The 11,975-nt window shown below is 41.8% G+C and overlaps 1 protein-coding gene across 1 annotated transcript; it reads left to right on the forward strand.

The window, feature by feature from the left end:
- The first annotated feature begins 236 nt into the window (after positions 1-236).
- ascc2 (activating signal cointegrator 1 complex subunit 2) lies at positions 237-11,914 on the forward strand. Its single transcript, XM_080852012.1, has 19 exons — positions 237-550; positions 1,099-1,234; positions 1,325-1,483; positions 1,769-1,942; positions 2,072-2,201; positions 2,296-2,363; positions 2,975-3,088; positions 3,280-3,392; positions 4,435-4,506; positions 4,626-4,730; positions 5,129-5,197; positions 5,549-5,623; positions 6,132-6,342; positions 6,751-6,947; positions 8,455-8,574; positions 9,741-9,971; positions 10,249-10,339; positions 10,574-10,671; positions 10,959-11,914. The coding sequence occupies exons 2-19, from the start codon at positions 1,142-1,144 to the stop codon at positions 11,128-11,130; spliced, it is 2,292 nt and encodes a 763-aa protein (XP_080708138.1). The 5' UTR covers positions 237-550; positions 1,099-1,141; the 3' UTR covers positions 11,131-11,914.
- The last annotated feature ends 61 nt before the right edge of the window (positions 11,915-11,975 follow it).

Here is an 11,975-nt window from a genome sequence, read left to right on the forward strand (position 1 = left end):
GTTAATGTTTTTTCAGTTGTAGCCTGCTATACCTATCAGATTAATTTGAATGATGATAGAGGACACACTATTTGAAACGTCAGGATAATGAGACAATTCAGACCGCCTTGTAGGCCCAAGGACGGTGGTATGCACTCCAGTCCAATAGGTGGTAGTACGTTTCTTAAGCGTTGGCATCAGCTGTCAGAAACTACGAAAGAAGAAGTGAGAAGAACGGAAGTTTTCATGCCTAGTTATAACACGTTTCCCTTTTTTCTGTGCCTCTTTACAAGGATTTAAAACTTAAATATTTTCGACAAAATCAACAACTTACGCTATCCTATGTTCTACTGACAGAAATCTCTGGCGCGTGGCAGACTGCATAGTTGACCCGCACTAGCTGTCTTTACCTTCACTTAGCATAGCTGTGGAAGAGGGGACTCGACAAAAAAGAAAGTTGACACAGTCAGTCCATAGTCTCTCTGTGGTTCATCTCCAAATAGCGCTGGACTGCTGATGTAATGCCTTGAACAAAGGAGGATTTTTAGAGCCGCACTCTTAGTTTACTGTGGTAAGTTATCTGACTTTAGTTTTGTGGTCAACAAGCCAAAGATAAGTGTTGTGGATGTTCATAACTAAGCCTGCGTGTATGCCAACGTTAGCTAACATTGAATCTAAACAGCTGACGTTATGTTAGAGTAGCTAGCTATTTTTACCATTTAAAGGTAGATAGACACTGCCATTTGTCTGTATTAAGAGTCAACATTAGTAATAGCATGCTTAGTCGGCGTTCATCATGCTTGGCGAGAACTAACGTAAGTTAATAATGGTTTGCATTAACCAGCTGGTCATTGTGTACCTTATATTATGGAATGGACTAAAATACTTAATTACTTTTTACTAACTCGAGTAGAATCGGATACTATGAGATGACGTTAGCGGTCGCCACCAGGCGAGTTATATCGTATCCAGCTGTTTGTATCCATAAGGCAAGACAGAGCTGCTCTTGGCCATAATTTTAGATAGGACTACACTCGCCATAAGCCTACCAAAAAATGTATGATTTGGCAGTAAGATGTTGACCAACCCCAACCATTTGTTTACTGTCTGTCACTGTAGATCTGCCCTGCATTGTTTGCTACTTCAGAGAAAACCTATTGATATGCTCATGGCGTGTGCAAAAGTGCCACTGGACGAGCAGCATGTCACCGAAATCATGGGGCCAATGAGCCGAGAACAGACCATCCCGGCACTGGTAAATTCTAGATTTGCATAGCAATGTGCATTGAATGGTGATGTCGAAAATGTGTCTGAAAGTTGTCAATGTATTTTATTGTACAAATAGCACCCAGACCGCAAGGAGGAGCGTTGTTTTCTTCCATACAAACCCCCGCCTGAGGATAATTCTTCAGCACAGATTGAGGAGTACTTGGAGCAAGCGCAGTTTATATCAGAAGACTTGGATTGGTTGCTATTATTGCCTCATGATAAATTCTGGTGCCAGGTAAATAGTTGGACAAAACACAGTGAGGAAGAACATAGAAATATCTTCTCTGGTAATCTGGGTAATGTGTCTATTTCTGTTATATAAAGGCATACTATATAGGTTATTGTCTCAATGGCCCCGTTTACATTTACAGTTACATATTAATTTACTGACTATTGGGCTACATTGTTATGTTTGTTTGCTTGATTGATGGATGGATGGATGGATGGATAGGTGTCATATTAGAGACTTGCCTTACTGTGATGCTGAAAGTACCCCCCCCCCCCCCCTCCATCCCTAAAGGTAGTGTTTGATGAGTCTCTGCAGAGATGCCTGGATTCATACCTGAGGTATGCTCCTCGCGCTCTGGACACAACTCAGCCTTTCTCATCCCCTGCTGTGGCCGACATGGAGCGCTGCGTCCACAGGTCCGTCTTCATGGTCTTCCTGAGGATGGCTACTCACAAGGAGTCCAAGGTAAGGCTGGGGTTAACAACTGAAACTGAAGTAACATTTCTGGTGTAAGAGTATTTTTGATTCAGTTTTCGCAATTAGAGGGTCATGTTTGTTAGTTAATTACTGTGCTCTCATCTCTCCTCCTGTCAGGAGAACTTCATCACGCCGGAAGTGTTTGGAGAGATCATTTACAACAACTTCCTGTTTGACATTCCTAAGATGATGGACCTCTGTGTGCTCTTTGGGAAAGGCAATGCGCAGCTTCTGCACAAAATGATCGGTTGGTGACCGCAGTCTTTATCGCTGACTGATTTTCAAAAGTTGTCTTTGCACCCTTTAGTGTTATGTCATATTCTCTTTTTTTCCCTTTTTAGAGAACATTTTCACACAGCAGCCTTGTTACTATGGTGACCTAAATGAAACCGTTCCCTCGATCCTCCAGGTAAAATAGGCACAGACACTAATTGTTGATTGGTACTTTTATACTGTAAATAAATATACATGGTCACCCTTGCATTGATGTGTATACTACACAGTACCCTACAGTCCACTTGTAGTACATTCATGTAGAATGTAAGCCCTTGTAGTAAATCCAAGGGTAGATTTGTGTTATTAATTTGTGGTATTGTTGATGAGCTGGTAGATCGAAGTACTTACAACAAGGGGTCAGAATGCCACATTGGTGACCACGCAATATTATCACGATAGTTGGGGCGTAATATGATACTATCATGATTTTTGGGGGGACGAATACAATACTATTGCGGTTTTTAAAAGTAATGTATTTATTTTTTACATTTTCCGAAACAGCACGTATTGGGCATCGATTCTAGTATCGCACTATCATGCTGAAAAATCTTGAAATACAACATTGTATGTTTTTTTTTTCTTCTCCCCTCTCAACTCCCAATATTAAGGTGATGAGTTTGATCCCCAGGGAGCTCACACACTGATGAGAGTGTATACTGTGTGTGTGTCTGTACTGTAATGTGAGTCAGTCAGTTTGGATAAAAATGTCTCCTGCATTAAGGGAATGCCTGTGTGTGTGTCCAGGTTCTGGGCACAGTCCTGGAGAGATGTGGCCTTCAGTCTGAGGGAGCGTCTGCCTCAGAACCGCTAAAACTCGGCTCGCACAATCGGCCAACCTCCATGACCATGCCTCAGAAAGTGAGTGTCGTTCCAACATCACCAACAAGAACTACATTGTGTGTGTGTGTGCAGTAGACAGCCTGTGTGTGTGTGTGTGTGTGTGTGTGTGTGTGTGTGTGTGTGTGTGTGTGGGTGTGTGTGTGGGTGTGTTTATGGGTGCAAATTTGTGTGTGAAGTCAATCATAAGATTACTTCCTTTTTGTTTGTAGGACCTTGTGGACCTGATTGTGTACATGTGTGACACATGTACCACTCTTCATGCCTTCTTGGACATTTTCCCCGAAGCCTGCGAAACATTCCACTCCCACGGCGTTCTCAGCAGGTCAGAGGCCAAGAGAAGATGGGGGATCTGTTGTAATAACAGCAGCTCAGCTGTTGATAGAGCCCAATGAATGAAAGAAAATGTTAATTTGTATTATGTAGTCATTGTTGTATTTTTATAACGAGCTGAGCTGTCATGTTGAGCCGAAGTAGTGAATGAAAATTATGCTATCTGTAAAATGTAATCAGTAAAGAGCTGTTGTTTAAGCAATATCGCACGAGTGGGAGTGGGGTAGGTAAGGGATAATCCCACGGGTGGTGTTCGGCCGCAGCCACCGAGGCCGCAGGCCGAGCGGCGTAGGCAACAACACCCTTGGGATTATCCCTTACCTACCCCACTCCCACGAGTGCTATATTGCTTTTATAAAACAATTCTACCGTCAACAAATTAACATTTCAACACAAAGTTATTGATTAAAAATGGTTTATTTCGCCATTGTTTCTCCGCAACAAAAAATAGTTCCATTGTCAACGTCTTGGTTTGGAATTTTGAGAATTTTGAATTAACGGTTATCATCAACGCAAATTTTTCATCGCGGAGTGATTTATTATTAGCTGTGAAAAGTCCCGTAACTGTTGGTATGTTGACGAATAACCTATAGCATAGAACGTCTCTCATCCAATCAGAAACAGCTAAATTACGTGATAGAACCCAATTGTTTGATAAAGTCCTGTAACAGGAGTTGAGCTGTGTAGTGCATGAAAATAATGTCATCTGTATAAATTAATCAGTATAGAGCTGTTGTACTCCTGTAACAGGAGCTGAGCTGTTGTATAGGGCCTCGTGAATGAAGTAATTAATGAGTGAATGAAAACAATGTCATCTGTATAATGTTATCATTATAGAGCTCTTGTACTTTGTAAAAGGAGTTGAGCTGGGTAGTGAATGAATGAAAACAGTCCGTGTCAATGTAGAGGGCATTCAAGTCACATCAAGTTTGAGTAGGAAATGCTTATTCTGTTTTGCTGTGGTAGTTCATGTGTTACACCTAAAAGTATGAAAAGATGAAAGAAGTGTAAAGTGTAACTTGTTTGCTTTCTAGACTAACTTCATTTTATGAGATGGTAGTTCCTGATTTGGAGAAAGCACTCAGAAAAAGGAATTTTGACAAAAGGTACATCACACATTCATTCACACACACATTCACTCTCACACACGCACACTCATTCATCCACATACACAGACACAGATAACAAGTGTGATTTGATTTTTGTCTTGTTTGCCTTCTCTCAGTGTTCAGGAGGACCTGTGGAGTAGGCTTTGCCATTCGCGTAAGAGGATGGTGGAGATCACCCATCTGCTCTTACAGCACACCTGCCTGCAGCCTATTCTAGAGGGGTGAGAGTAGTCAAGCCCACACATGCACACAGCAAACACTCACAGGCCTTATTGACATGTTTTCTGACAACCCAGAACACGTAAAACAGTGTAGTGAAGGCTTAAATGTAGACAGAAGAATCTCTTTTCTCTTCTGGCTGTTTTCTGGCACTTACTCAATATTTTCCACTGACGTATTATGAGACATTACGCAGAAGGGATTAAACCATGTTGTTGTAAACAAAGCCAAGATAGGAAAGGTGTGTGTTTCCCAATCATGACCCCTTTTTGAAAGCCTGTGTTGAGTGCAAATTGGTCTGTCGTTTTAGTTGTCTGGCTGTATTTGAGTCTCTTCGGCCATGAATGTTATGGTAACGGGTTTCGCTTGTGTTTGATGTGCTGTTTGCTTTCACCTGCAGTGCTGAGAACATGCTGTCTTCCGTGGAGGATCTGCTTCAGAATTTCACCAATTTCATTCAGGAGAAAAGGTACTTTGACACTGAAGCGCAATAGTGTTCCCCAGAGATTGGGCTTCCGCCCCCTGCATGGGGTCCTTATGGCAGACTCCTCCACCTTCTTCACCACGAGATCCTGAAATGGCTCCACAACACAAATTCAACTGATTTACCTAAGCCACAGACGACTGGAATACCCGAGATGTATTTGTTTATTTAAATCTGTTGCATTTCTATCATTTTCCCCTGTGATGCCTGAAATGACAAATCTGGTTTCTAAAGACTATCTTAGGTTTGTGGTTACATTGTTCCAGTACAGTGTCATATGGTGATGGTTATTAGGTCTGTTGACCCTCGTCTCTGTGTTGCTGTCTATACTCTCAGATTCCTGGCTGACTATGACGAGCAGTTTCCTTTAGCCGATGACATCAGTCTCCTGCAGCAGGTTTCTCCTCATCTGTATCCTTTGTGCTATTTCAGCATTTCAGCAGCATCTTTAACACAGAAATATGGAAATATCTTTTTAACTTTTAAGTTGAGGCACAGTCTGCGAATCTGCTAAAAGGTTGTTGAAATCTGAGCTCAGCTGTGTATGGACACTGGAGGTTATTTCAGGGTTCCCAGGATGGACAGCAAGAGGCAGGTGCAATTGCACACTTCCCCTTCAAGACCAGATGTGTCCCAGTTTTATCTCCTGTTCCAGATTCACCAGTCTGGCCTTCCTCCTTAAACTTTCTCACAACTTGACAAAACCTCTTCTATTTTTTTTGCACTAGTACTTTGAGTTCCACTTTCACATGATGTGGGGATTTGTTTAGAATGTTTCAAATGTGCAAAACGTACTGGTATTTACACACACAATTCCACTCCAGGTTCTCCCATGGGTGATCTGATATGTGATATGTGGGTACCTCTTTGGTACATGACTAGATTCTGGGTACATTCTCTTTAACCCCACGTCCTCTAGAGATGAGACCCGGACCTCCTACCTCCTTCAGGCAGTGGAAAGCGCCTGGGACAGTGTGGGCAAGAAGAGGGGCAGACCCCAGGTGCCCTCCGTGGGGGCAGCCGCTGGTGCCTCGGCCAGAAGAAGAGCTGGTGGGGCAGGAGCTGGAGGTATCCAAGGAGCAGCAGCAGCAGCAACCGCAGGGGAGGACTTCCCTCAGAAGGGTGATAACGTGAGTCAGCCAGTCAGTTGGTCCTTCAGTGCATCAGAGGGTAAACACATTCCCTTCCAATGACGTGTTCACTCAGGAATTTCTAAAGCCAGTTGAATTACTCAACTAGTGTTCACTCTGCTTCAGGAGAGAAACAACATGACTCACTTAGGGTTGTCTTAGAAAAACCTCTCTGATACTTTGAAATGGACTCCCTTCCATAATGCTTGATTCAGGAATTTGATATGCTTCAGGAATTAAACCATTGTTCATTAAGGATGTCCTTACTGTAGTATGAGCTTCACTCAAGCTAACTGCAACTGTAAGAGTAGAGCATTTATAATAATGTGTAATTGTGTTATGCTGTTATGTTGTGCTTTGGCATTGTATATGTAAATCCACTGTTAAATTTCCCCTTCCATCCTGCAGGGGGCAGTGTGCACCATAAGTTCTGGTGAGCTGGAGTCACTATTGACCCACATCAGGGAACTGCTGCCTGACCTGGGGGAGGGCTTCATCCTGGCCTGCCTGGAAGAGTATGGCTACAGCTCTGAGATGGTCATCAACAACATCCTGGAGAACCGACTGACCCCATCCTTAGACAAGTTAGATCGTGAGATGCCCAGGTGAGAGAGGGGGAAATTGCACTTACCATCACACACAGACAAGACGGTACCTTGAACCTCTTTCACATTTTTTTTACCTGTATGATTAAGGTATGTTAAAACTGTGAGTCACTGAATACGTTTTAAAATTAATTGCTAGCTGGACCGAAGGATCACAGTAAGTTATGGTCTTCGGTCATCTATAGATGCAAGGGTGTGCAGTATTTTACCCCAAAACACATCAATACTCGGAGTGAAGTGATGTATGCTAAATTTGATCTTCTGTTTGATTGTTTATTTATTTATATCTACATCACCACAAAAAGTTTGGAACCCAGAAAATGTTTTTCACGAAAAGTCCTATTTTTATCCATCAAATAAGGTGCAAAATGAATCGCAAATATAGTCATTGAGAAAGTTAGAAATAATGATTTTGTGCTTTCATCAAAAACAAACTTTGTAGCATTACAGCTTGACTGCTTCTTCACTAAATAGTTCTTTCATAATTTGGAGCGATGCTTTGGGTCTCTGTCTTACTGTAGGCGATAGAGTTCTAGCCTTCCTTCCTAAAGATTCCATTTACTCTGTACCAATCAGATATTTTCCGAGCACTAGAGCAACCCCAGACCATCATATTTCCTCTATCTTACGTGAGAGCTGGTGTCAAGCAACCCTCCATCATCTCGTCAGTTGTGATTTTCAGTTGTCTCCCATCTAGTGTATCCTTCAGCCTATGTTTACATTTCATTAGCCGGTCTTGGATATTGCCTTCTCCTCTTTGAAACTCTGCCTAGAAGGCCAGCATTCAAGAGTGTCCTCACTGCTGTCACTGAGACTGGTCTTTTATGGGTACTGTTTGACCAAACTGCCAGCTGAGGTCTGTGAGGCATCTGTTTATCTGTTTAGAGATTTGGATGATCTTATCCACCTGCACAGCTGTGCCACAGGGCCTCCTGCCTCTCTCTGTGTCCTGGGTAGAGCCAGTGGGCACTGGTCTGTGAAGGATGTGGTGCACACCTTTGGAAGATCTCTTCAGTTTCTTGCATAGAACAGTCTTAAATTCTTACAATAATACAACAATAATAGAACGATGCGCTTCTGAAGAAAGCTTTCTTTCGCATCATTTTTGAGTGCTGCTGCTCCAGATAAGTAGGCCAGTTTTGCAGTCCTTAGCCACACAAAACCAATTTGCAAAATGGTTTTCTAATGATGGATTATCCTTTTACACATGATAATTTGGGATCAGCAGAATGTGCCATTAAAACACAGACGTAATGTTGGCAGAAAATGACCCTTTTTCTCCAACACCGCCATTCCATCCCGAATCAGCTAGAGATTTCCAACTGTAATAGACATTTGCAACACTAACCATGTTCTCAGTGTTCCCAATCATCTGAATAGTAGTGTGTGTGTGTGTGTGTGTGTGTGTGTGTGTGTGTGTGTGTGTTTTTCGTGTATATGATGTAATAATGTGTGTGTGTGTGTGTGTGTTTATTTACGTGTTTGTTGTTTGTTTTATTTTCTTCAGGCCAGTGAGAGAGGAGACCCCTGAGGTCCTGAGCACCAGGTCCAACGTGTTTGATGACGATGAGTTTGACGTGTTCCAGAGGGATCAGGTGGATATGGGCCGTGTCTGGAAAGGCAAAAAGTCAGTCCCATCTTCCTCTTGGTGAACACTTTCATTTCATCAGTTGGGATCTGTTCTGTATTCTACTCTCTTCTTCTCTATTCCATGTTTACATTTAATTATGCATTTGTAATTTGGGAATCGTGTCGCACAGGATTGTGACACTAGATAGGTTTATTGCAATACCCTGCCGTTAAAAATGGTACTATACCCCATTTTATTAGTAGCGGTACTTTATGAATGACAGTGTTTTAATAAGAGCTGTATTTCCCATGAGGTGAGCTGAATCGTGACAGCAGGGGTGCGACAGGTTAGCGAATAGATAACGTTGTTACATCATGCCAATTCCCTGAAATATAAGTAAACAAGCGTGATTTGATTTTATGACAAGTGAACTTTTTTCACCCTTGGAGTTTGACAAGGCAACAAAGGGCAGTGATAACTGTTTAGTTTGACTTTTTATCTTTTTAGATAACTTATCAATGTGACAAACATCTGTATATGCAAACGCACCATTCACACTGTAATGTTTACTTTACAATGACTTGCAAGCAGCTAAAAATCATGTGGTCAGAAGTATGCAGATCAACAACACCAGTTATAAATGATAAGTTTATGCTCAATCAGTACTGGTAGTGGTTATCATGGTACATTTTTGTCATCATTATTTGTATTACTAGAAAATGGGCTAAATAGAGTGCAGACCTAGAAAGTTAATATTAAAGAAATCCCACACTAGTATAGGGGACATCAGATTACTACATACCATTTCAATAATGTTTAATAACACAAATTATAAATGTACTAGCGATAATTCATTGTCACAAACACACCTACATATATGAAACAAACTAATAAGAAAACCCTTACAGGACATACACTACAACTCAATACAAATCCTTGGTGGAGGTCTGCTCTGCTGAGCACGTTTTCTATTAAGGCGAATAAGATTTTAACCATGATGTTGTAGGGCTTTTGCCATGGCATCTTTTCAGTATTGGTATCAAGATATTAAGGCAGTTATCGTATCGAAGTCATATTTTGGTATCACGACAACACTATAGACATTAATTCACAAGATACGACCTGAAGGGTCGGGTTTGTTAATACCCATGTGCGTGGGAAAAGCAACCCCTTTAAATTCTCCTTTGAAATCTGAGAACATGTCATTGTGTCTGTTCACTCAGGAAGGGGCAAAGCCTCCACGCCCTGCTGGATGATAAGCAGCACATAGCAGAGCAGAAGGCAAGGTACCGGGCCTACGAAACCGTGGTGGAGGAGGTACTGGTGGATCCCAATGACCCCGCCGCCACAGGCTTCCTCCTGGATGATTATGACGACGAATACGACGACACCTATGACATCAACCAGGTGGGAGCCAACGACCTGGATGACGACGATGACCTGTTGAATCGAAGGTAGGCCAGGCCCACAAGACATAAACTGGCACCGGTGTGGAGTATGAACTTTCTTTTCTTTTAAGTGTCGTTAATACAGATTAAGTAAGTAAAAAAAAAAACAATCCTTTGTACTAGTGAAAGTGTTATATTGACTCTAACCCTTGTTTACTCTAACATGTAGACCATACACAAGTACATTGTGATTATTAGTTAAGAAAATATTTAGTACAAATATAATATGGGGCTGTATCAATGTGTTATGTCATCTAATAAAGCCTTCCTTTGCTCACCATAGACCATTCACTACCCCATTGGTCCTTCAAATGCAAAAGAAGTCTCAGGGCAAAGAACAGGAGGAATACTATGAAGAGGAAGAGGAGAACAAGGTATTACTTGGCCTTTATACAAGGTGCAAAACACTACGCCTTCATAGCAGAAATAGTTTTTGAAATACATAACTTTAATATTTCTTCCATGCCAATGGATTATGGCTGGTTGAAAAACCAAAATATCCTTTTTTACCCCATTTTGGATGCCTGAATGTCTAAATATCCTTGTATACATATCCTAATGGACTTCAAATGTTTTCATTCATTAATTGAAGCAATGTTCTCCTTCAGGATGGGGGGGTGAAGAGAGACATGTTCATCCAGGACCCTGCTGTCCTCAGGCAGAGAGCCGAGGCCAGGAGGGCATCTATGCAACACAGGAGAGGAGGGTAAGACCCAGGTTCCTGTGGCTGTGCAAAGATTCTTACACTAAACTAAATGGCAACAGGGTGATGGGTGGTTAGCATTGCAAAACAAAAATATCTGTCAACTATCATCCAGTGACTATGGCATATTACATAAGACATCATACCTTTTTAAAAAAATAGCTTAAAACAAGGACTTTACTTGTGTTATCTTGACCATGTAGGTTTTGAAAATTGTCATCTTTTTAGAAATAACTGAACACGGCAAATCAGAATGGAGTATTTACTGATTGATGCTTTCTGCTGGACAGGTACAGACCCCCTCCATCCAATCACGTGGAGGGCGTTGCCAAAGGTCAGGGCCAGTCCAAGGAGACGGTGTTGGACCGGCGGAAGAAGGAGGCCAACAAGAGCCGAGGTGCCAACCACAACCGCAGAAACATGGCCGACCGCAAGCGCAACAAGGGCATGATCCCGTCCTGAGGCCAGTGAGCGTTGAAGCCAAGAGATGTCAGGTCAGTGGCAGAGGTGCCACTCAGCGAAGCTCTGCCAGACCACGCATGGAGATGATGCACATCAAAGCACAGGGGGATGTGAACTTCCAACAAAATGATTATAATTCTTTTTTTTCTTTTCTTTTCTTTTTTTTTAAGACTAACTCAAGGTTGTGCAGAAGGGTTTGTGTGAAATACTTTTAGTAAGATCAGTTCATTCTAACCTTTTTTTATTTTTTTTTAAACAGATGGCAACCATATTACACCCATCCTAAAAGTACACTAAAATCCCCCATATTCTAAGCCAAAGAGCAAACTTTTTTTTTTTTTTTTTTTTTTTCCATTTTGCCATGTAACAAGTGGATTTAATACAGAGACGAGACAAGGTAGCTCTTGCAACATTTTTAGTGATCAACAAAAGAAATCAGAGTTTACAGGTGAAGATAAGTTCAAGCAGGCTCTCCCTGACAGTTGTGTTTGAAGGTATCCTCTGCCATGCTGCGACTGTAGACATCTTAAACCGAGGTCTGAACGACGGCTGTAGAGACTAACTGATGAGCTCTCAGAGCTCTTAGGTCTTCATGGTCTGCTAGCCACTGAGGTCAGCTTTGGGGAAGATCAGAAGTGTCCGGCGAAACATAGTGAGTGCCATCATGCATAGCAATGTTCAACAACATGCTTTTTTGTAAGAGGACATTTTTATGATTGCTTTTCTTGAAGCAAGAGTAAAAGGAAAGGGAAAAAAAAAACCACAATAAATAAATTAAGCACTTTTTCCTTGTCAATTTGTCTAATGTCTGTATAATGTACACCTCATGGTGGAAAGTGACCCTT

The sequence above is a fragment of the Sprattus sprattus genome (assembly GCF_963457725.1).
Source record: "Sprattus sprattus genome assembly, chromosome: 15".
Classification (NCBI taxonomy): domain Eukaryota; kingdom Metazoa; phylum Chordata; class Actinopteri; order Clupeiformes; family Clupeidae; genus Sprattus; species Sprattus sprattus.